General features: G+C 37.7%; 2 protein-coding genes and 1 long non-coding RNA gene across 10 annotated transcripts in view; 1 reads left to right on the top strand and 2 right to left on the bottom strand.

Annotated features, from left to right (window-relative positions):
• The window catches only part of LOC105334940 (uncharacterized), a 12,648-nt gene extending 5,891 nt beyond the window's left edge, over nt 1-6,757 (top strand). Inside the window, exons 7-15 of one of the 6 annotated variants that reach the window (XM_011438565.4) lie at nt 699-846; nt 1,635-1,769; nt 2,814-3,035; nt 3,407-3,477; nt 3,680-3,803; nt 4,355-4,483; nt 4,867-5,004; nt 5,362-5,532; nt 5,813-6,757. In XM_011438565.4, coding sequence (XP_011436867.3) covers nt 699-846; nt 1,635-1,769; nt 2,814-3,035; nt 3,407-3,477; nt 3,680-3,803; nt 4,355-4,483; nt 4,867-5,004; nt 5,362-5,532; nt 5,813-6,021 — 1,347 coding nt within the window. In that variant the 3' untranslated portion in view covers nt 6,022-6,757. Of the gene's footprint in view, nt 1-698; nt 847-1,634; nt 1,770-2,813; nt 3,036-3,406; nt 3,478-3,679; nt 3,804-4,354; nt 4,484-4,866; nt 5,005-5,361; nt 5,584-5,812 lie in introns of those variants that run through there. The other 5 variants (XM_066074499.1, XM_011438568.4, XM_011438566.4 and 2 more) reach the window with 5 other exon arrangements.
• Nucleotides 3,733-4,471, bottom strand: LOC117681635 (uncharacterized). The gene is made up of 3 exons (XR_010710614.1): nt 4,332-4,471; nt 4,118-4,235; nt 3,733-3,866 (listed from the first exon to the last, which is right to left on the bottom strand). It is a non-coding gene; the product is annotated as an uncharacterized lncRNA (long non-coding RNA).
• Nucleotides 6,069-24,887, bottom strand: LOC105334941 (nucleoporin NUP188). 3 transcript variants are annotated; one of them, XM_066074496.1, is made up of 51 exons: nt 24,811-24,887; nt 23,592-23,649; nt 23,261-23,334; nt 22,824-22,905; nt 20,267-20,347; nt 19,870-20,007; nt 19,650-19,709; nt 19,462-19,530; nt 19,219-19,266; nt 19,038-19,124; nt 18,859-18,935; nt 18,700-18,771; nt 18,526-18,568; nt 18,142-18,345; nt 17,859-17,957; nt 17,464-17,529; nt 17,252-17,374; nt 16,979-17,108; nt 16,820-16,870; nt 16,496-16,603; nt 16,128-16,260; nt 15,709-15,796; nt 15,511-15,587; nt 15,180-15,415; nt 15,006-15,087; nt 14,670-14,789; nt 14,313-14,559; nt 13,998-14,087; nt 13,791-13,916; nt 13,610-13,675; nt 12,730-12,833; nt 12,567-12,639; nt 12,168-12,244; nt 11,963-12,038; nt 11,724-11,852; nt 11,092-11,166; nt 10,911-10,996; nt 10,437-10,591; nt 10,061-10,185; nt 9,766-9,897; nt 9,595-9,678; nt 9,232-9,333; nt 8,902-9,060; nt 8,592-8,729; nt 8,314-8,388; nt 8,126-8,226; nt 7,930-8,008; nt 7,624-7,758; nt 7,185-7,252; nt 6,857-6,986; nt 6,069-6,580 (listed from the first exon to the last, which is right to left on the bottom strand). In XM_066074496.1, the coding sequence occupies exons 1-51, from the start codon at nt 24,837-24,839 to the stop codon at nt 6,371-6,373; spliced, it is 5,277 nt and encodes a 1,758-aa protein (XP_065930568.1). In that variant the 5' UTR covers nt 24,840-24,887; the 3' UTR covers nt 6,069-6,370. The 3 variants fall into 3 exon arrangements, with proteins under 3 accessions (XP_065930568.1, XP_065930567.1, XP_065930569.1); XM_066074495.1 differs by having other exon boundaries at nt 8,902-9,063; nt 24,811-24,886; XM_066074497.1 differs by having other exon boundaries at nt 8,902-9,063; nt 9,595-9,663; nt 24,811-24,886.

Genomic DNA, 24,887 nt, shown 5'->3' with positions numbered 1-24,887 from the left:
TGATTTTAAAGACCACTTCAAGGGAATTGCCTTGAGCCTCGAATTACAGTTCATTCCCTGGCGTGGATTTGTTGTCTTTGATGTCGCTAGTTTCGAGGAGGGAAAAGTTAGGTCTTATCAACAATTAATAATTAATATACACGAGAGCCTACTGCACCTGTACGCTGCATGTTTATGAAGACATCAAATCATTTGGCAAGACTTAAATATTCTTTTTCAATAACAGAAAGGAGAGAAACGTTTAGTTTATATAAGCATGTGATGTTTTATTCACGTCAACTTCATTGAGGGCCTCTGTCACTCGTCAGGAGTTGGGTGTCGGGCCCCTTTTATTTTGTGACTAGTCACCGTAAATAACTCTATCAATAACAAAACAAACAAAGAACACACCAGGAAATATCATCTCGAAAAACAATTCTATGATGCAATGAATTAACATTTTATGTTTTCCTCTATTTTAAAATTGGTTGTAATAGTTGGTTGGTTGCTTGTTTGTTAGCGATGAAATATTGAAGGTTTTGAATTCGACTGTTGTTTGTACGTTAGCATTGATTCTATGACAATGTAAATAACCTCAGTGAATGAAATATTGTAATTTTAAATTTTTAAATCGGTTCATATATAGTTGTTTTTTTGTAGCAATGTTTGTACGACAGTGTATGGTTTAGTTACCTTATAGAGTGAGTTGACCATTACAGGTGCAGCTGGAACACCTGACTTCCTGGGAGAGGTGTGTCAGTGAGTACAAGGACTTGGTACGGCGGGTACAGGAGCGGTACGGCGTCAGGAGGCCGTCCTGTAGGCTGGACCTGAAGGAGTTCCAGGCCTTCCTCGACAGCAAGCTCAGTAAGGCTCTTACAAGCCCAATAAACTTTACTGTAAATTCTAGAGCAAAGGACCTTTAAGAAACCTTTCAAACACTAAGGTTTCAAACACTATCGATCAAACTGACTCGGGCTCAAACTCTTTAAATTACAATTACATAACTCCTTAAATTTGATAAAGGATTCCTTGCATTGGTCATTTAGATACTGTTTATATTCCTAATTAAACGCGAGAAATTAAATTTCCGTGTGAAATCGCGAGAAGCAACCTTCGCAGATTTTAAAATATCGCTTTTTATATTTCAGACAGTTTTAAACTATATAAAAATTGTAACAAAACATTGGGGATCTCGGTTTTATATTCTCGCGATTTGATACAAACATCGGAATCGTGGAATAAAGTTCACGCGTAAATTTAGGAATTTACAGTACTGTTTTTTTATGATAGTTTTAAAAGTAAGTTTAACAAATTAAATCTTTTTGTCTGAAAAACACGAGTTTTGAAGAGGCATCATTGGCTGAAAGATTACGACTATAAAGTTTGTATTTAAGATGCAAAGAGATTGAGAATATTTAAGTAGATTATTTGTGCTTTCGTCACATGCGAAAAATTCACATCTGTACAAGTCTCCATATTGTCGTTTTACGGGAGGATGATCGAGGGGGACGAAATATACAATTACTAGTATGTCTTGTTTAGAACTGAAAAAATACTTGCATAGGAGCGAGAACAGAAATGAATGATTTGAATAATTTTCTGATGCTATTTATCATTGTATAGAAATAAACTTTTGGATTTCTCTATTATAGAATACGAACAGACCTTCAGAAGATTAGCTTATGGAGACCGTCTTCTTAAATCCGACTTACCACGTTTCTTCACCGCCTGTGACCTGCATCCAACTGAGGGAGAGATCCAACAAGCTTTCGAAAAAGTTTTCAAAGGTGTAACGTCATAATTATTTCACACTAAAGATCGTTTTCGTTACACCCAAGAGAGACATTGTTTCTCATCATCATGAAAGATATGTCAGGGATAAACGCATAGATCTTAATTACATGTTCTTAAAAGAAAACCATGGAACTTGGACGAAGTTTGGTAATGTTTCGTCAAAAATATTGATTGGCCAGGGTCTGTCAGAGAGGTCGATTAGCCAAGGTCCATCCCATAGGTCTATTTTGTTAAGGATTTTTATCAAGGATGATTCGCTCAGGATCCACATTCAAAGTCGATTTTGTGAAATTTTGTCATATTGGTCGATTTGGTAAGTGTTTCGTCAGAACGATCGATGCGCTTAGGATCCATATTAAGAGACAACCTGATAAAGGCCCAATGCATTGGTCGATTTGATAAGTGACCGTCTCAAAGATCGATTCGATCAGGGTCCGTATTAAAGGTAAGTTTGGTTAAAGCCAATCACATGGGCCAATTCGGTCAGGGTCCCGTATAAAGGACGATTTGGTTAAAGTCTGTAAACAAAAGTCAATTTGATTAGGGTATAATACAAAAGTCGAATGAATGGGTTAAGGTCTGTCACAAAGGTCGATTTGGTTTGATTCTGCGTTTAAGGTTTATTTTTCAGGATCCGCCACAAAAGTCGACTTGGTAAAAGCCTGTCCTAAATGTTGATTTGGCCATGTTCCGTCACAAAGATTTGGTTAGAATCTGCATTAATGTTATATTAGTCCTGATATCCCTCTCAAAAGTCGTCGTGTCTTTAAGGTGCGTCACTAAATTTGATTTAGTCAGGGTCGGCTTAAAAGATCAATTTGGTTAAGGTGGATTTGGTCAGGTTCCTCATGTTGATGGTTCATTGGTTAAATTAGTTAAAATCCAAAAAGTTCAAGGAATAACTCTACAATATTTCATTAGATTAATAGGATCATTACGATTAGTTATGTCTGAGATCACAGTTTCAATGGTGACGCAAGTCGTGAAACTAGGAACGAAGTTTTACTTTCTATCAATGATTTTATTATGAATTTCAGGTGGAAACAATACGGCGGAAGTTATATTTCTGCTGGACTGTTCGACGAGTGTTACCCCGATGTGCTTTCACGACTTGACCCAGTTTGTGAAGAGTGTGGTCGAGTCGTTTACCATTGGTCCCGACAACATACGGGTGGGCGTGGTTCCTTTCAGTGATAATGTATATCAGACATTTGGTATCAACAGGTACAATATGACGTACCAGATTTGTGCGGCAATCGGTAAGTGTACTTCTGCAATACATACCTTCATATCCAAATTCTATAAAGTAATTTACAAAGAATCCGTCAACCGTTAACCTTGACTTGCAATATTACTCAGTATCTTAGCAGCATTCATAACGCATAGGATTTTATAAGGCAGTACTAGTTGCTTTTGAAAAATATAAATTCAACAAGATTTTTTTGAAAAACAAACTTGATAAAAATGTATATTTGATCTGGTTAAATATCATATTTTTGTTACAACTTTGCATTGAATATAACGGACTATATTTATGATGATATTCAACCCCCACGCCACCCAATTATTCAACATTTGAAAGCGTTCTTGGACACTGTACGTTAATTTAATTTGTATGAGGTTTTTTCAGACAACATTGGCCACAAAGAGGGTTTAACCAGGACAGACCTCGCTCTGAAAGAAACGAAGAAGCTGTTCATGGTAACTCAGATTTCAAACACGTGCCGTATAGATGTTTACGTGTCATCGTGTCTTGCTTGGGCGTAAAACGAACAATCATAGTTAAAGCACGTTTATTAAACGGATGAAAGCATATGATGATGACGTAATTAAAAGAGTGGTTTTGTAATTGTTATGACGTTAAGTGTGCTTCTTTCGTAACTGTCCTTGTGATTGTTTGTAGTGTTCCAGACCGGGGGTCCAGAAGATCGCCATTATCATCACAGACGGCAAGTCCACGTGCCCTGAGAGAACCCTGCAGAATGCCCGTGACGTCAAAAAGGACAATGTCAACGTCATCACTATTGGTATGCCACACAACACATTACATAAAGAATCTTTTATACAGCAGAGAGCAGTAAGATACCATTCTACAAGAAGAATATAATAAATAAAGCTGAGTTTTCACACGGAACTTAAGCTGCAGTTAACTAAAGAATACAGTATTGAATGCACGACAGAATTTCCAACATCCACTGTGAAGTATTGTTCAAAGCCCAATGCCTCTGTCACATTTAGGCCAATAAAGGGCAGATTAGTTTAACCAGGTCGGCCGAAAAACACAGTTCTTATAAAATCACATGAGTCAAGGGTAGTAATATTACTGATATTAATATCTCACCAAGCCGATTATCCTTGGCATTGTAAGCTTTCTCAGATTGATTGTCTGGAGCATCGAACATCGATCGTTGATATGCGAGTCAGGCGATAATCAGCAAACTGTTGATAGTCCAATAAAGCTATAATGAATGTGTTTAAAGCGTTTTTATAATAAATTTTGCGAATATGATTATAGTATTACCATAAAAAACACGCTGCCTTTCAATAGTTAACACCAATGTTGATATGTCATTAATAGGTGTGGGTAGTCATGTGGACCTTGAAGAACTCAAACACATTGCGTCATCAGAGAGAAACGTGTTCAGCGTTTACGATTACGGCTCTCTACACAAACTCCGTGACGTCATCTCAAGGAGAACGTGTCTAGGTAAGCATCACGTGTCCCTTCACATTCATTGGAGTCATCATACCTCAAATCTCAAAGACGTCATTTGACGGAGAACACAAATGTGCTCTATGCATTTTTGCCCTCGTCGGTAGGTAAGTTGATCAGTCGTAGGTGTAACGTTAAGTGTTGTCCGAAGATCCTTTTGATAGTCTTTCCTTTAATTAAATTTATAGGTACATTCCATGGAGACTATTTAAATAAGGTCAAAGGTCAAATTACTCTGGACCTCCAACCAGTAGACTATGGTGTTGCTCACTCAGAATCCGAGTCAATGTAGGAGTTTTGAAACAAAACATTACAAGCTAAGCTAAGAAACTTCTTGCCCGCCATATTAAGAATTCTTTGCTCTCGACACTTTCCAGCTGCCTGCGTGTTGTGTCAGACCATTCTTCCCCGTATCCGAGATCATGGATTGTACCTCCGTGAGGTTCTGGAACTAGTTTGGACTCTCTACATGCCGATTGGCTGCGAGATTTCATGGTACACAGAGATTGACTACGGTACCATAACGAATGCCTGCCGACACCTTATTCCACAAGGGTGGAACATCCCTCTGAGAACTAGAGTTAATCGTATATGAATGGACATAGATGAATTTGATCATTTATCAGCAAATTTAAAGCATTATTGTGAGTGTTTGTAAAATAAAATACGATTGGATTGTTTTCTCTGAGGGACATTCTACTCTGTGTGGTCAATATTTTACTCACAAAATACACCTTTATGTTTTTAGATTTTCGCGCACACCGCCATGCACACGCTATATCGTCTGCTTGGATCCAAGCTCCGGTGCATTTTTCAAAAGGGTGCTTTGTTATGGGTTAAATTCTTAATTGTTAAAATTAAATCATTAACAGATAAAGATATGTCCAGACCTAATTTTGGCGAGAGTTGTCGGCCGTTGGAGCAGCGGGAAGTGCTAGAGGTTTTGTGGACCACATATCCCCCTGCGGCCACTCAACTAAATGTCCGCTCATCTCGCTGGCTCCGGCCCAGGTCAAAAGGCACCGAAGCCTGGTCACTGCTTGGTATGTTATGACTGCCACCTTACTGTTTTATTTAAAGTGTGTCACTTCAAAGTAGATTTTCTGTCATATCAAATATTAATGCACTGTTAAATCACAAATATGCATGATGTAAAACACGGAATGAGATACACTATTATTATAAAAATATCAACAAATCATTATATACAAAAAGCAGTAAATGAAACTTCATTGGTTACTGCTACAAGTATCAGTCTACTAATTTCATCAGGAATAGCACAGTTTACAGGTTTGTACATTTATTTCATGACCATTATTGTAGATGATAAAGTGAAGAAGTCAACAGACATTAACACATGTCTAAGGCTGGTGATTCAGGCCAAGATAGAACGGGAGGGGTTTATAACCCTGCCCTCAGACGTCCGTGAGGGGGTGGAGGAGGTGTCTGACCCAGATCTAGCCCTAGAGAAGGTCCACAAGTGGATCGAAGATAAAAAGAGAGCAGGAGAGACATTCCAGGGATTTAGCTAATAACCCAATCACAGAATGTGATCGATGGCCAATGTAACAAACGAGAATTCTATATGAAATTACTTTTAATGTAATCTTTGTACAACAAATTCATTTTTATATACATCAAGCACAGAGCATACAGGTTGAATACATCACACTGGTAGGAGTCAGTGTTGATCTGTCTGTACTACGTTAGGAGAACACAGCATGGTGGTGGCTTCCTGTCACTGTATATCCACATTGTTTTTTTTAGGGATCCAAACACAAAATCTATTCATTTTAGAAATAACTTATTTCTCCATCGAGTTTCTTCCCTAGTACATGTGTACCGAGAACAGATTTGGACCCTGATTCTTCATCCTCCTCATCACTTTAACACTGCGGACACGAACTCTTGGACGAATTTAAAGAACTCCATTTCTGGGGCGGACATCAGGGCTGTCTGTGACAGGGACCGCCCCAGAACATTGGGAGTGCCGCTGATCTTGGGGCTGGGCTGTCGATGGGCAGAGCTGGGGGAGGGGGATGTTGGGGCCCCCCGCTTCAAGTATCTCTGGAGCTCCATCAGGAAGTAGTTCTACAGATAAACAGTCACCGTTAGCACCCTGCTACCCTGGGCTTCACAATCATTTGTTATATTGATATCAAAAGTTTAACATTTCTACATCGTATCAAATGTACATGTTGACATATTAGAATGTTAGAGTTTTTGCATTTTCTGTCATTAATAAAAAAAGCTTCATGAATTATTGTATGTCTTCCTTTTATCTTGCCGTTTTTTGTTAGATCATAGTAACTTCACTTGATTTTAAAATTATATCTATAATATATATCTAACAATAATGCTGAGTACCATTTCTGTGCCCAGCTCCCTCTTCAGCAGCTGTTTGTCTGTCTGTGGCAGGCCAGGGTCCCTCAACAATCGCATGGCTTGAGACATGACCAGATACAGGGCGTTCTCCATCACAAACACGATCAGCGACCTACAAATTGACACCGCTTATATCTATATGTAGGTCATCAGTAACAGACATCATCACAAAGAATTTATCATTGAAATTCAGTAGCTGTCCAAGTACCGTATATTTACAGGAGTTATTTTATAACAGTCTACCATTGCTGATCAATAAGAGTAAAAGTGTATTAACATCAAATTTTATGAATTCTGTGGATAGACTGACTTTGGAATGACCTCCAGGACGTTAGGTTCTGTAGAGGAGTGTGGAGACTGACCAGGTTTAACTTCATGCTGTCAACAGAAAAACCTTATGTACCCAAGAGCATTGTTTCTACAGAAATGTACAATGTAATATAATGAGTACATTCTATGTACACAAAAGACTTAATGTGCTTTCACACAAACGTACACATTTAAACATATAACCTTAAATCTGAATGAATAAATAACTAGTTCTCTGCACAATTTTCACAAAAAGCCAAACTTGTTTTTAACTTCACCAAATTTGAACACTCAATAACTTAAGCTTAACCATCCTGATCACTTACATTGTATGAGCAAACAGGAGAAAAGATGACCAAACAAAGGTCTTACCTTGGCCAACAGTCTGACCAAACAAAGGTCTTACCTTGGCCAATAGTCTGACCAATCAAAAGTCTTACCTTAGTCAACAGTCTGACACAGACGTCTCTCACACAGGAAGTGAAGGTTCCGAATGACGGAAGACACTCCTGCTCAATAGATGGTGCTGTAAAGGCTAATGCTAAAAATGGCTGGTGCTCTGCATAGTCCATGTTCTACATGAAACAAACAAACACAAGCTCATGTAAGTCTTAACTTAATAATGTATATTTTTCTCTAGATCTTGGACTTTTAAACCTTGTATCCCCATGGATAAGTTACAGAAAGGTAATGGTTAAAGTGATCAATCAGCAGCCCCCCCCCCCCCCCATTTTTAAGTTACTTACCCTCTCATACAAAACCTCGCAAAGTTCTGGAGTGAACTGTCTCAGCATGGAGAAACCTCTGCCTAGTATTTGTAGCATTCTGAAAATCAAGACAGTCATATTATTCCTGATTCTTACATCTGTTAGTTGTTGCAATGATTAGTTAAAGTGAATAGACATAAAAACAATGGAGGGAGCAGCCATTTATCTGTCTGACCTTTTCTTGATCACCAGGACATGTTTGGTTGGTAACTCGTCCTCCAGTGAAGACTGATGCTGCAGACTCCGCCTGTGCATGTGGTTTTCTGGTGCTCTGTTCTGTAACAAAATGAACCAGTTTTATTAAGGGGCCTATTGAATCTTTGAAATGGACAATACCAAAACCACCTGGATCTAATGGCCTACCTCCAACATGTGCTGTAGATATCTGGTACTTGTTAGGTAGGCAACATACGTCTGACACAGGTACAAAACACTGCCCTGAAACAGAAAACATTTCAATACACAAAATATACTGTATAATTCACTTATGTAAATTAACTTAAAAAAAATTAATGAATGACGTCAATAAGGTGATGACATATGTTGTATTCAAACAAAAACACACTAAAGTAAATGTTATCAATGCAACCATCAGTATCCATGGAATTCAAAAGAAACTGGCCCAGAGGCCTGGGAATTACCTGTAGCTGATGAACCGATTCAGGGGAGCTAACTCTCCACTGGGGTAGGTATGATGACAGCTGACAAATAAAGTCACATGTCTTCTCTGCTTCAAACAACACATTTTCCTGCAGCAGCACCTTGGACAGCTCAAAGCACTAAAAGATAGAGGTACATATCAAATCATTCTGACAGAAAATATACCATAAACAACTGGTAAAATATATACATTCAAAGAAATCATCTATCATTACCTTTCCATCAAAAATCAACCTTTTAAGAATTATTCTTTCTGGTTAAAACTATAAAACAAACGTATATTAATTGTACCTGAAGCATTCTGTCTTGGTGAACCCCCAAGAAATGGAAGGCGTCCTCAAGGAAGGAGAACTTGAGCACCAGTAGAGCTGTGGCATACAGGTCCACACAGAGGCAGTAGACTCCGTGCCACGACAGAGTCACTGCACTCTCGCTCTGTTTGGAGGTCATCTTCTGAAGCACAAAAACAACACACTTACTACACACAAAAAGGTTTTATCTCTGATAGCCATATCATATGGTTGAAAAATTGCATATAAAGCATAACTTAATTATTTACTTTTAATATTTTATTCTGAATGACTGTGATACTTAAGAGAATCATGCAGTAGATTGTTGTACCATGGTTTGCCTCATTGCAGCAGGTTCCAGATCCTCATACAGGTTTGTGACGGACAGACAGAGGTGCTGGGTCAGGCCACTGGAGGCCAAGGACTCGGCCCCCTGAAAAACGGTCAAAGGTTACAAAGAACTCTATCCATGTACTCCAACAAACCAAAAAACAGTCAAAGGTTACAATGCCTTTGTATCTGTCACACAAAGTAAAAGTCAAATCATAGAGAGTTACTTTCTGTGTGTATTTTGACCAGAGTTAGAGGACATTCATGTATCTGTCCATGTTAACTTGTTGAAGAGAATGGTTTAAATTGACAATATGATATTAAAATCTGTTCATATCATCTCCCTGGTAAAATATGAACTAACCTTTTCTTGCTTGGCAATGGTTAGAAACAGTAGTATCACCGTGTGAACAAAGTTCAGACCTTGTTTTGCCTGAAAGAAAGGTTTCTGTTTTTAAGCCTAAAGGATAGAGGTATGCATAACTACAGATTGAATTTATCTCAATATGATATACAAATCTTTTTCAATACAGACCTTGATGAAGTATTCTACAGAGGAGAGTAAGGAGGATATGACGAGATGTTCTTGTAAAACAGGTAACCATGACAACTCAGAAGAAAGCTGAAGGATCACTTCGTCCAGTAGACAGCAACTGACAACTTGCATCTGTATAACATAAAAAACCACATAACACTATCAGCTAAATTATAAGAATAAATACAAACTAACACAGTACTATCAACTAAATTATAACAAACTTCTAAATTACGTGGGCAGTTAACTGTCTACACTGTATTTCAGACCAGACAGGTCTATTTTTAGCCCTCACCTTGAGCCACACCTCCCCCGTACTCCCGGGGGTAAGATCTTTGGCGGCCGGTAACTGGAATATGCTCTGGTGGATCACTTCACAGCCGGTCTTAAACACCTCCAACAAAGTGTCCGGGTCCACCTCTGGATACAAAAACAACAATCATAATCATTTGATTTATCAGTAACAATAATTTAATATGAAAGAAAATAAATGCATTTTAAAACCAAACTTGTGGTTGATAAGAAAACAGTTTTTTGAGCAAAAAACCCTGAAAAAGGTGTATTATCAATTTATATCTTCAATGTACCAATTGATTGGGTGTTTGTATTTTCTGGTCTGATAGATGTAAATATTGTTGAGGTATATTTCACATAATACGATACACACTTACTCTTGGCTGGGTTGGGTCGGACATGCTGTAACATGGCCACCAGTGAGCCGATCATCCCGATCTGTAGAGAGGGGACGACCGAGGCATTGTTAGACAAGGCCTCCAGGATCGCCATCTTGACATCACGCACAGTCCTCCTCACATCACTGAGGGCGCTGTAAACATACGCAAAAAGAATGAGTGTGCGAAAATTTTCACACTGATATGGAACACACCCAATGGAAACAGAATAATATGTCAATTTTTGAGTATATAATGTATAGAGTACTGTAGTTTTATCATTGTTCGATTTAATTATTCTATGTACTTAATTTTCAAGACATCCAAAAATTCTAATAAAAGCTCAGTATCTGTCAAAAACTTTAATCATATTATCATAATACTACAAGTACATGTACATGTATTCTGTCAAAATGCTTAGGAATGAATCTGCATTAAAAAGCTCTACTATCATGCTGTAACTTTTAAACACACCTTGTCCATGATGTGATGAGTCGGAAAATCAAAGCACTGGTTATCTTGGCCAGTTTATTGTTCAGCGGGGTGCTGCTTCCATTGATCTAAAACAACAAAATAATCTTCATCTTATCAAAGCTACAGAACTACTTAGTTATATGTTATAATAGTAAATATTGAGCGATAAGAAACCACTAACCAAAGCACGGAGAGCCTCCAACATGTCTATAATGATCATCTCCTTCAACTGATTGTCCATCTTCAGTTGCTCCACCTTAAAATTAGCCAGGAGTATAAGTAATATACATTTTACATGCATGATTCTCAGAAGCATTGAACATAAACTTAATGAAATACTATTATGTCTGTCTAGTGTAGTATAATTTTACTACTTTCTAGAAACGCTTCTTGTTACTTGTTATTTATAATGTTATTTGAGGTTTGTTTGTTACATCAGCTTAGTTTTTGTTACCTGAAGTTTGTTTGTTACATATAGTTTATTTGTTACCTGAAGTTTGTTTGTTACATATAGTTTATTTGTTACCTGTAATTTGTTAACTGAAGTTAGTTACTAAAGTTTGTTCCTTGTAGTTTATACTGTGGAATTATATTTATGTGCGGGGTTCAATTTCGTGGGCATCCAAAAATTTTCTGATTCATGGGAACGTAACTTCTTTGGTAGCAAGTTCGGTATAAATCAAATAAGTACTAAACAAATGCTTAATAAATGCAAAAGAAATGCAGGGGTTATCCACAAAAGCCACGAACATTGGTCCCCCAAGAACTATGATGATTCCCCAGTATTTACCGTTCCTTGAGTTTGTTGTTTACCTGTAGTCTGGTGAGTGTGATAAGGAAGTTCTTCCAGGCGATCAGAAGTCTGAGCGTGTGGTGCTCACTCAGCCCCTCCTTGTGCTGACTGCTTTGTCCCGCCTCAGCGATCAGACAGTCACGGACTTGCTGTAAAGGTAGAGCCTTGTGTTACTGGAGAGAGAGAGAGAGAGAGAGAGAGAGAGAGAGAGAGAGAGAGAGAGAGAGAGAGAGAGAGAGAGATATGAATGTTTTCATACCCCTGTCCAATACTTCAGTCTACTGGTCGAGTTTATTTCTGCCAAACATTTCTTCAGTTTTTCATCAAGTTTTCCGCTACAATTACGCATAGAAGAGCACCATTTACATGTAATTACAATGAATTATTAAATTAAATAAAAGGAAAAACAAGGAAATATCATTTATTTCTCAAAAGGCTTTGATTTTTACAAAATCTTTACAAACCTTGCCACACAGAAAATTTCTTCAGCAAGAATCTCCAACACATGGGATACCGTCTTCACCTGATGTGTGTACACATCCTGAAATATAAAGTCCTGGTGTTAAAAAAGTATAACATTCTCGATTAACACTTTTCATACAGTTGACCCAAAACATTTGGCAATCGCAAAAATATGTTGCAAACAAACTTTTGCATTAACTTATACAGAAAGTAACTCGTTATCTTGAAACAGCATTGTTAATTGTAGTCACAATGGTATGGTTCTCGGGAAGAATTTTACCATATTCAAGTACATGTATGTACATGTATTGCCATACTTCAAAGATTAACAATTACCGGCAACACCACTTTATCAAATAAACAATTCAACCTCTTTATTTAATCAACAATCTGGTGCATACCTTTCCTGGTTCCTCTTCAGAGTTTGGTAAATTTCGAGACAGAGGGGCACACACACTCATCCAAAACTTGTCACTGTTGAGTAACAAGTTGCATGTGTTTAGTTTATGGGGGTCAAAAGTTAAGATACAAAAGTTACAACATTCAGAATGGAATCAGACTTACCAGGTTCTCAAGACAGACATGGCTGTTTCTCTGTGACCGGACCAAAGCGAGTGGATGAACTCCATACAGGCACAGAGCAAGTCAGAGGGGCACTTGTAAGTCATCTATAACAGTAAACACAAAGCAAGTCAGAGGGGCACTTGTAAGTCATCTATAACAGTAAACACAAAGCAAGTCAGAGGGGCACTTGTAAGTCATCTATACAATAAACACAGAGTAAGTCAGAGGGGCACTTGTAAGTCATCTATAACAGTAAACACAGAGCAAGTCAAAGGGGCACTTGTAAGTCATCTATACAATAAACACAGAGTAAGTCAGAGGGGCACTTGTATATAACAGTAAACACAGCAAGTCAGAGGGGCACTTGTAAGTCATCTATAACAGTAAACACAAAGCAAGTCAGAGGGGCACTTGTAAGTCATCTATAACAGTAAACACAGAGCAAGTCAAAGGGGCACTTGTAAGTCATCTATAACAGTAAACACAGAGCAAGTCAGATGGGCACTTATAAGTCATCTAAAACAGTAAACACTAAGTCAGAGGGGCACTTTTAAGTCATCTATAACATTAAACACTAAGTCAGAGGGGCACTTTTAAGTCATCTATAACAGTAAACACAGAGCAAGTCAGAGGGGCACTCATCTTATACATTAACACAGATCAAGTCAAAGGTGCACTTGTAGGTCATCTATAGCAGTAAAGATATGTATACACTGTACTAACACAGTGCAAGTCACAGAGGCACCTTAAGTCAAAGATTATATGTATAGATGTATGTTGAACATTGAAATAGTTTTAGCTACTTAAACATTAAGTATGGATAGAGGAGTAGTAAGTTGGTTCATTTAAGTTGTATAATTTTTATGAAGAAAAGTCCTACCTGTTTATCTGCTTCCATTAGATTCAGAACAGTTTGAAGGCAGCTAATTTTACCAATGGATAAATCCTGACAAAACAGAAAAATCCCAGTAATATTACATTCACCACTGTAATCAGATAATCTGGGTATACAAATGTAAGTAGTTTCAGTGCTGTTCCTGTGACACGCTTTCGATACAGACCTTTCTGGCGGCCTCTGATGATGAGGAGTCAGTGAGTTGGACATTTAGAAACATCTCTATCAGACCCGGCTGTGCCTCCACACAGACTGACAAAAACTCCAAAATGGACACCTTCAGCTTCAGGTCCTACAATAAGTACATTAATTACATGTACATAAATTGTTCACACAGAAGTACTATAAAGTACAGAGGGTTGCTGGAACTCACTTCTGTGGCACCCTGTAGGCGGTTAAGGTACATGTCCCTCACTGACTCAGCAGCTCCCCCAAAACACGACAGGATAGACATCTTTGTCACCTACAGACAAACAACAAGATTAAAAGAAGCAAGGACCCATCATCCTTAATTCTTTAAAATAGATCCCCAATGTCATAAAGGTAACCTCATAATAAACCGTCAAAATAACAAAATATCCTTAAAAAATATTTTTTCATTGTTTAAGCATTAAATTTTCATAATTTTTATCTTGATATTCTATTTAAGAGAGGCTTGAAGTTTGACCTTGAGACCGTTTACACCTACCAAGGCCAGCCTCTTGAGGAGGAGACAGGCCAGCATGGGCAGGCGGGGGTTGTGTTTGTGGTAGATGTACTGGGCGATGGTCGCCACAATGTGCTGGTTCTGGCGGACCACTGGCTGAGACGATAGAGCAGACTCTACTGGAGACAAGGGCAGGTCAGGACTCTTCAGCAACAACAGCTGGTTCAGAACCGAGAAAGAAATCTGGATCAGCCGGATCATCTCTGCTCCTATACCACCCTCCGCCATACTGAAATACACAGATCAACATGTCTCTTCAAATCCATATTAAATCATCCTCTGTTTTGATAAACATACTGATCTTCAGTTTGGTTGACCAAAGTATTAAATGCCCTCTACCTTCCCTGTTGAACCAAGGCCTGGTCTACATTGTCTGAGCCAGTGGCGATGATTCCCAGCAGAGTCTGTCCAGCTTCTGTGAACAACAGGCTGTAGACAACCACTTCCTGTACTTTAGGTCTGAAAAGCACATAGGTTACTGAATATATCCCAAAATACTACTCACATAGGTAACTGAACACATCCCAAATTACATCACGCAGAGGTAACTGAACAAACCCCAAAATACATCATACAATAGTTGGTTACCAACAAATATTTAACCTTTGAGGGTGTGACAAGGTTTAACTTTTTCAATGGTATATATCAAACATCTACACAAACAAAAAGACTTACCTCTTTGATGTGGACTCTACTGGCTTGCTTCTGTTGATCACATTTTCCAGAGTTTTATGAAAAATCTCAACACATTTTCTTCCTGAAAAAAGCAGACAACTAATTAATTACCTACTGCATCAGAATCAAATATTAATAAATCGGCTCAAAATATGCTTTCTGTAATACACTTACCAATCAGCTCTCTTGTCTTTAGTTTGTAAAATCTCCATTTTTGAAAAACAGGAAAGATTTCCCGCAAGATGTACATGAAAGAGGCCATTAATTCACTCTCCATGGAGTCTTTGAAGAATGGCTCAATAATGTTCGAGATGAATTCCAATACGGCTGTTGTGATGGGATACGATCCCTCGATACATTCCACTCCAAACAGCATGTTACCATAGCAACCAGCCATCAAACCTTGACCACTGAAAAGAGCATTATGCCATACATTAGCAAAAAAGAAACACAAAAGTATTAAAATAATTTTTTTCTTTTTAAAAATGATGATATTAACTGTAACCTGAGTATTTCTGAGATGTTGTCGATGTTTTCTGTGAGATATGGCAATAACCCAGTCTGTTTCATATTGTGCCAAACCTGAAGCAAAAAAAACCCATCTACAGTCGGAGATCTCCAAATTAACACAATATTAACCATTACCTGCCGCTTAAAGAACATCAAAATTACTTATGTAATGAAACTGAGAGCAATGACTGACCTTGACTGGATTCTGTTTGGCCAGACAGGTTACACACTCTATACATTGGACGATCAGTAAAATAGGTGGGTGGGACAGTCTCACAAATCTACAGGTAAAAAAGACAACTTAGACACATCTTTAAAAGCATGGTCTACAGGTAAAGAGTCATGTATATATTAAATATAAGAGAGACTAAAAAATCTACGAGTTTAATTAATACATTTGGAAAATTTGACATAAATATGAACAAATATTTAGTGAAATCTCACACAGTTACAGTCGAAGTAACCAGAGATTGAAGGTAAAGACAGAATGCTACAGAGACCGACCCAAACCAATATAACTTCTCATCAACGAACTCAGGAGCATAAAACAAAGAGCATGCACTCTGAACTATGATTTCTTACTGATATAGTGAAGCAGGTGTTTGTCATTACCTGTGGATCAGTGAGTAGATACAATGGATGATAGGCTGGAAGTCTTTCTCACTCTGTGGATGATTCTTCAGCACAGCGTGTACCAATTCTACAGCATCTGTCACTTTCTCTATCTGTGTGGGAGACACCATGCCTACAACACATGATCAACACTAAATTCTTTCAAAACCAACAGGAGTTACATGTACATCAGTTGGAGTACCGGTATACATGCACCTCTTTTCAATTTCAAAAGATCTTCACATCTGAAATTTTATATCTTCAAGTCCTTACAATATAAGAAAACCCTGTACTTTAAAGAACTACATGCATAAGTACACTGACTTGGACACTATTTTTACTTTTCTTTGAGGCCTTTTGACACATACCTGAGCCTTGTGCTACCTGATCCAGCAACGTTTCTACCTCACAGAGAAGAAGATCCCATCCACTGAACGTCACATACCACTGGATGATGGGGCTAGCATCATGCTTTGCTGTAAGATGAAATTGGAGATAACATAATGTATTACTTAAAGCTCTACTTACTGTCCTGGATTTATTACATACATATTATCTCTCTATCAATATGTTTACTTTACTATATATAGTAAATGTCACCACTGTGCTGCCAATACATTAAACAAAAGTTAATATTAAAAAAAAATAAAATTGTATGCTTATTGTTTACAAAGTGAATGGTCAGGACTTACTTCCCATTGTGAGTATTTTCCCCTTGGTCCCAGCATTTAATATAAAATCTCCTACAAAAAATAAACATACATGCATGACTCAGATTTCACAAAATACAGCAATACGGTTTCTTTTTTTTTTAGTTTTAGCTCTGAAGAAAACAGAGTTTTGGCCCTTACTGGTTGGGTACGGGCGTTTATTGACAACGAGTTTCCACTCGTTGAGTTCCTTGGTGGAGGTGAGGTCAGAGGAGTGGTTACAATCCAGATACTCCGTGTACCGCTGTAACTGCTTCCAGATGTGGAAAACCTAGACATCAAAAAGATGGAGGTTATTCTTCACCTTTTTTATACATCAATTTTACATTTGAGAAGTTCCAAGAGCGTCTTGAGCATTTATGTACATGTAGGTTTCATTGCTAGTTAAGCAACTTTTCCCCATGAGAGACTTGCCCTTTCTGCACTTGTTGGTGTGGATTCTGCCAAAGCTGCACTGAACTGGACAAAACTGCTGTAATCCAGAGGAAACCGCAACAAGGCAGAATGATAGACACTCCCCACTCCCTCATCACTCCCCTGTAATTTAGGATATTTGAGGAAAGGTAAGTACATATTCATGAGAACTAGAAAACCTTTGATAACAAAATTGATCAGGAAACACTTGCCTTCTCCCAGAAGTCTTCTGATACACTGACTTGTTTGAGAACAAGGCAAATCACTCTGTGTAAAGCCTGAAAAAAAAAAAAACAATTTAAGTACGGATGTCACAATTTCTCAGTGGTTTATTTAATATTCATGGCCATCAATTATCATCAATTCAGTAAAAGTTACAATACTGAAATTCATTGGCAAAAGTGTAACCAGTACATATATAATGTTTTGCCATCTTTCTTATTTTTAAAGAACAGTTGATTCACAGAATAAATATAAGTGACAAAATACACAAAATTTTGTGTTCCACAAATAATAATGAAACCATAGAATCAACTTTCAATTTTAATAAATCAACAAATGAGATGATTTTTATACATTAATCAATCAACAAGATGTGACATCATACTAGAGCATCCTGGTCGGTTCCAAGCGTGTGTTCATCAAACGTGGACAGGATGAGGACCAGTAGGTTGTAAACAGTCAGGTGTGAGACAGAGCAGATCATCTGGAACAGAGAAATCACAGTGCCAATACCAATGCAACAACCAGCTAATCAGCTCATATCTAATGACATCCCCCTTATCAAATCCTTTGTTCATTAAATTGATATTTTAGACCAAAAAAATTAATGACAGCATTAGAAAATCAATTTTTAAAATGATTTTATCAATTGGGCGATGTCTATTTACCGAGTTTTCCTCGTTGAACGGCTCTGACATCAACAGGTTGTACAGGTAGTGGAAAACGTGCAGATGAATGGCGGCATTCCCGTACTTCCTGGCCAGGGAAAAGTCTGAGCCTTCCCCTCCAAACATGTGCATGGCTGACCAGAGCAGGAGGAGGGGGCCATGACTGTCCTCAGAACCCAGGGTCTGAACGACCTTATCCAGCTTCTACAGAGTGAGACATAGGAACCAATAAATACATGTACACTCACTATCCACAATACTGGAAAACACAGGGATCAAGGCCAGCTTTCTCTTTAAGTATATTTCAGTATTTATAGAGAATATCATTTTTGCCTATATTATACAATACAGATTGTTTTAGTTCAAATGATATACATTACTGACCATGAATGTTTCCTTGTCTTTCAAGAGAAAGTGATCGTTGAAACTGCAATTAAAATTAATATCATCCTTTAAGGAATACTGTAATTATCATCAACTCTAGAATCAGCAAGAAATTCATGAATTATCAGACCTACTGATTATAGTGCAGACATAAGCAATTAATTCTATGTTTACCTTCCTCTCTCAATGCAGGCCAGTACAGCCTCAAGATCCATCATTTCAACACAGATCAACACCTCCAGGTATCTGAAGAGAAATGTGAATAAATAGATAACCAACTGTCAAACAAAATTTAAATTGAATAAAGTTCAGTTGAAGAAGAGAATCACAAACCCTATTCTTTTCACCAGGAAAATAAGAGAGTCGTCTATGACATGTTTGTAATTCTGTAATCGCCCAAATCCATGTCGCTGTGCAAAAAAGTAAAATAACAATGTAACTGGAACTAACATGTATAACTTTTATGCTATATACTCGTAAAATTTGGCATTCACTGAAGTGAAGCGTAATACCTTGAAGAGCTCCAGAAGTTTAAGGACTTGTTCCTCAGGAAGATCAAAATCTTTAACATATATGTAAAGGATCTCCAAAATTTCACTCTGAAAATATTATAAAATATGCATTGTAATTCTTTTTCTCTTCCATGCTGTATGCCCATTCAATTTCAGTAACAGTACAACAGTTGAGCTATACCTGTTCTCTCAGATTTTCCTGCACCCATAAATACATCTGACGGTCATTCTAAAAAGATAAAACACAGGAACTGTTGTGATTGTATTCTTCATCAAATTCTATCAAAAAACTTTTTATCACGGTCAATGTCATAGTGAGGCTATTTATCATAAGTTTACTGTTTGAGATTTACAGGATACTTTACTATGAAAAGAAGACTTGATCTCATGTTACATCTAAACCTATACAGAGATATGTGCCTACCATCAAAATACTGTTGGTCTCCCAGGTAGGGAAGGGTTCTTGTGTTAGCTGTTCGAACGTCTCTAAAAGCTGAAACAAAGATATCAAGATTTTTGCAAATTCATCAGATGTAAAGGTCTTCCCGAGCTGAAACCAAGATATCAAGATCAGCTATTTCATCAGATTTGTGGGCCGAACTATGTACTCACCATTTTCATCAAACTCCCACTGACTACCTCTGTACTCTTCATAAAAGTTCCAAACCCTCTCTGAAAAATCAAAGAGTATTACAATGTATGATTATGATTACCTACCACACACAGAATTTGATTTGTGTGTGTTTGTGTGTGAGAGAGAGAGAGAGAGAGAGAGAAAAAGAGAGAGAGAGAGAGAGAGAGAGAGAGAGAGAGCTCTGCAGTTGACCAGTACCTGGAAGGGGTGAAGGTTGTTCTGCCATGAGTTGACAATGACCTTGACACTTTGGAGGAGGTACAGTCTCTCGGTGTAGTAGTAGTCCCGGACTTTGTAGGCCAGGGCGTGGGCCAGGCGTTCATTCCTCAGTACTTGCTGCAAGCAAACACTCATAGTTCTAAGTTCTAACCCATACTAGTATATGAACATTTTAATATTGACATAACTACACAGTATTATCACAAACAACACTTTCCTTGTCGGTACTTTTGAAAACTTGTAAAGTTTGTAATTGCACCAGTCAACATGGTAAATCCAAAGAGATGCAGTTGATCAATTACCTGTCACCTGTAAAAATGTTTATAGTTGGTACTGTGCATGTACCTTTAAGCAGATCCATGGGGAGTTAACTTACCTGCAGTTCCTTCTTGGAGCCCCGGTAGTCGTTTGACAGGTAGGAGATAAACAGTTCATACGTCTCTCCCTCATCAAGACCCTACAAGAACAAAAACAGACACAGTCAGACAGACATAACTGGTATATCCACAGCTTTCATTGACATAGAAACAGACAGACAAACCCATAGCTGTCAGTGCCATAGATACAGAAAGACAAACCCACAGCTGTCAGTGACATATAAACAGACGGACAAATTAACAGCTGTCATTGACATAGATACAGACAGACAAACCCACAGCTGTCAGTGACAAAGACACAGACAGACAAACCCACAGCTGTCAGTGACATAGACAGACACACCCACAGCTGTCATTGACATATAAACAGACGGACAAATTAACAGCTGTCATTGACATAGATACAGGCAGACAAACCAACAGCTGTCAGTGACATAGATACGGACAGACAAACCCACAGCTGTCAGTGACAAAGACACAGACAGACAAACCCATAGCTGTCAGTGACATAGACAGACAAACCCACAGCTGTCATTGACATATAAACAGATGGACAAATTAACAGCTGTCATTGACATAAATACAGACGGACAAACCCACAGCTGTCAGTGACAAAGACACAGAAAGACAAACCCACAGCTGTCAGTGACATAGACAGACAAACCCACAGCTGTCAGTGACATAGACAGACAAACCCACAGCTGTCAGTGACATATAAACAGATGGACAAATTAACAGCTGTCATTGACATAGATACGGACAGACAAACCCACAGCTGTCAGTGACAAAGACACAGACAGACAAACCCATAGCTGTCAGTGACATAGACAGACAAACCCACAGCTGTCATTGACATATAAACAGATGGACAAATTAACAGCTGTCATTGACATAGAAACAGACGGACAAACCCACAGCTGTCAGTGACAAAGACACAGAAAGACAAACCCACAGCTGTCAGTGACATAGACAGACACACCCACAGCTGTCATTGACATATAAACAGACGGACAAATTAACAGCTGTCATTGACATAGATACAGGCAGACAAACCCACAGCTGTCAGTGACATAGACAGACAAACCCACAGCTGTCAGTGACATAGACAGACAAACCCACAGCTGTCAGTGACATAGACAGACAAACCCACAGCTGTCAGTGACATAGACAGACAAACCCACAGCTGTCAGTGACATAGACAGACAAACCCACAGCTGTCAGTGACATAGACAGACAAACCCACAGCTGTCAGTGACATAGACAGACAAACCCACAGCTGTCAGTGACATATAAACAGGTGGACAAATTAACAGCTGTCATTGACATAGATACGGACGGACAAACCCACAGCTGTTAATGACAAAGACACAGACAGGCGAACCCACAGCTGTCAGTGACATAGACAGACACACACACAGCTGTCCGTGACATAGACAGACAAACCCACAGCTGTCAGTGACACAGACAGACAAACCCACAGCTGTCAGTGACACAGACAGACAAACCCACAGCTGTCAGTGACACAGACAGACAAACCCACAGCTGTCAGTGACACAGACAGACAAACCCACAGCTGTCAGTGACACAGACAGACAAACCCACAGCTGTCAGTGACATATAAACAGGTGGACAAATTAACAGCTGTCATTGACATAGATACAGAGAGATAAACCCACAGCTGTCAGTGACAAAGACACAGGCTTACAAACCCACAGCTGTCAGTGACAAAGACACAGACAGATAAACCCACAGCTGTCAGTGACAAAGACACAGGCATACAAACCCACAGCTGTCAGTGACAAAGACACAGACAGACAAACCCACAGCTGTCAGTGACATAGACACAGACAGACAAATGCAACAGACAAACACATATCTGAGAGTGTTTATTATTCACTACAGAGTTAATTCCTGTAGTGAAACCACCTCTTCAAATAGTTAATTATCATTTGGGGTAAATTTAATCCAGAGTTAGTTCAGAACACAGGGCGAATTTAACTTCTCTTTGAATCTATAGAAATTCTGGCAAAGTTAACGCTTTAAAAGTAAATGTGTCACTTAAGTGGCCCCCTTATTGGTCCATTATTTATGCTCAATAATAAAAAAAGTGAAGAAGAAAAGCTGTGAAAGTTGCAATTTAAATATCAGCAGAACATGTTCTGATTTTCAAAATTATGAACACTTGATTAAGAAAAAAGGATCGAGATTTGAGAAAATATTGATGATTTTTTGTTAACGGTAAACGGACCTAAAAATAAGCCAGGAAAACCCCTACTGAGACATAGACATGGACAGACAAACCCAAGGCTGTCAGTGCCAAAAACATGGATTAACAGCTTTCTGTGACATAGACACAGACAAACCAACAGCTCTCTGTCAAAATCAGATATAGTTGGATAAACAGCGTTTTTTCCATATGATAGAGGTAAGACTAATTTACAACATATTTGTTTGATCCTGCTTTTCACTCAAGTTTTTAGCATTAAATTAGTTACCTGTTGATAAGAATAATTGACTTTTATTTTTAAAAGAAGAGCTTCAGACAATTTTACAAACCAGAAAGGCGCTGGTCTTTAGAAGGAACTCTTCTGTCACTTTTTTCAGCTTCTTTGTTTTCAGGATTTCCCCTTGAACACATCTGAAGATTATAAGATTCATTAGTTTGCAGTAAAAAATGGAAATTATTAGCATTTATTACAGGAAAATCAAGCAATCATGCCACAGCTTGATCACTTTAAAAAATTGTTTTATTTTTCCTCTGTGTGGTTATTACCATAGCATGCTGAAAGGAGTAGAAAATAATTCAGAATAGATAAAAACTGACAAACACTTTAAATGTAGATGAATATTATTGATCGGCTCTGGAACTTAATATTTTCTCGTTTAAATAAAAGCAGGCATCGTAAAAACACATAAGATTCCAACATTAAACAGAAAAATCTTCATTGCAGCCTTATCACAAAGAAAGATTTCGTAAACTTCATAAACTGTACCTTGGCTTCTTATAAAAACTTAAGCCATTGATGATTTTCTTTTTATTTCTGTTCAACTCTCTGTCCACAAATTCCTATAAAAATAAGAATCAATCAATTATATCATGACAGGTGTACTAGAGAAAAATAAAGTTAATACAGGTATACTAAGGGAACTTATTAATCAAATACTATTGTACTTGATTGAAATAAAGTAGACAAAGCGCTTAAGCTGAGCTAAATGAGGTACTCAGTATATAAGTGTAACTGTGTTCCATAGTTAAGTCGGCTATATTATTATCATACCATATGCCTATCATTTTTTACAAAATGACAATTGAATGGTACATACGTGAGGCCTGAGTACGCCAGTCCCATTGATCAGCTGATAGAAAGATCGATTCCCAAAACTAAAAACAAGTACACATGTATATTACATGTATATGAAAAACAAAACCGCTTATACAATGTTATACAGTTTGTTTATTCTTCATACATTCCTGAAAAACAGCAAGATCCTTTGTAAAATGTGTACACTTATTTATCATAAAAGGTGGCCTGCTCCATTAACAAATGTATGGCGGCAGAAGCTAAAGTCTTGGCGATAACAATAGGTCCAGTACAATCACTAGATTTACCTACGTAGCCTGAATTACTTACATAGCTTTCTTTACCTACCTGATGTACATTTATTTAGCTACTCAATCATACTTTTTTATTACACTGCATTTGTACAAAAAGTCGCAATTAGTTGCAGCAATAATTTTTACTTTGAACTGATCTGGAAACAATTCATGAAAAAATCATTTTTGAAAATGTTGTTCTTTTAGTGCAATTGCAGTCAAAGTTCTAAAAGTTTTACGGCTCTGTATAACTGTCTATGTTCCACCAAATGGCTACTTCTCAAATGGAATAACAAAGAAGAACAGTTCTAGTTAACATGAGAATTCATTTGTAATAATTCAGCACAATGTGAAATAATCCGCCTTATCCATGCCTCATCGCACACAAGGTGTCTTATAATTAGTCAAACAAGACAAATGCATGTTTTGCTTAGAACTGCTCAAAAGTAGTTTTAACCATGTTAACTTTTTTCGCTCTGTTGCTTTTCTAATAAAACTACACTGTCACAGTACAAATGTTGTGTGATAGTTCCTTGCGAATTTTGTCTGTTTTACAAAAAAATGGAAAATTTCATAGGTAGCTAAATAAAAGGTAAATAAAGCTAAGTAAGTATACGTAGCTAAATCTAGTGATTGTACTGGACCTGTAGGCTATACAAAATTCAAATTCATGTTGGTTAAAATTACGGATTTTTACGATTTATTCTTGCTGATAAATAAAAAAAATTAACACTCATTGAATAAAAAGATCAGATTCACATTAATTTATTGTATAAAGTTGTTAAACAAATTATCTAAAGATCTATGTTTGTACGAGAGAAGCTTGTAAGCATGGCTCATACAAATTTCAAATTAAAATATTCAAAAGACAAAAAATGTTCTCTTTATCCTATAGATTGTTAAATTTAATTTAAGGTCCAAGTTTTCAAGCGAACCCACTTTATTTACCTGCTTAGGTTACCCACATCTCCCTCCATTGCCACCGTGTTTGAAATGAAACCGAAACTAAACTTGGTAGGTCGTAC

Source organism: Magallana gigas, chromosome 2, assembly GCF_963853765.1.
Source record: "Magallana gigas chromosome 2, xbMagGiga1.1, whole genome shotgun sequence".
NCBI lineage: Eukaryota > Metazoa > Mollusca > Bivalvia > Ostreida > Ostreidae > Magallana > Magallana gigas.
The sequence above is the reverse complement of the archived record's forward strand: the minus strand, read 5'-3'. Positions and strand labels throughout refer to the sequence as shown.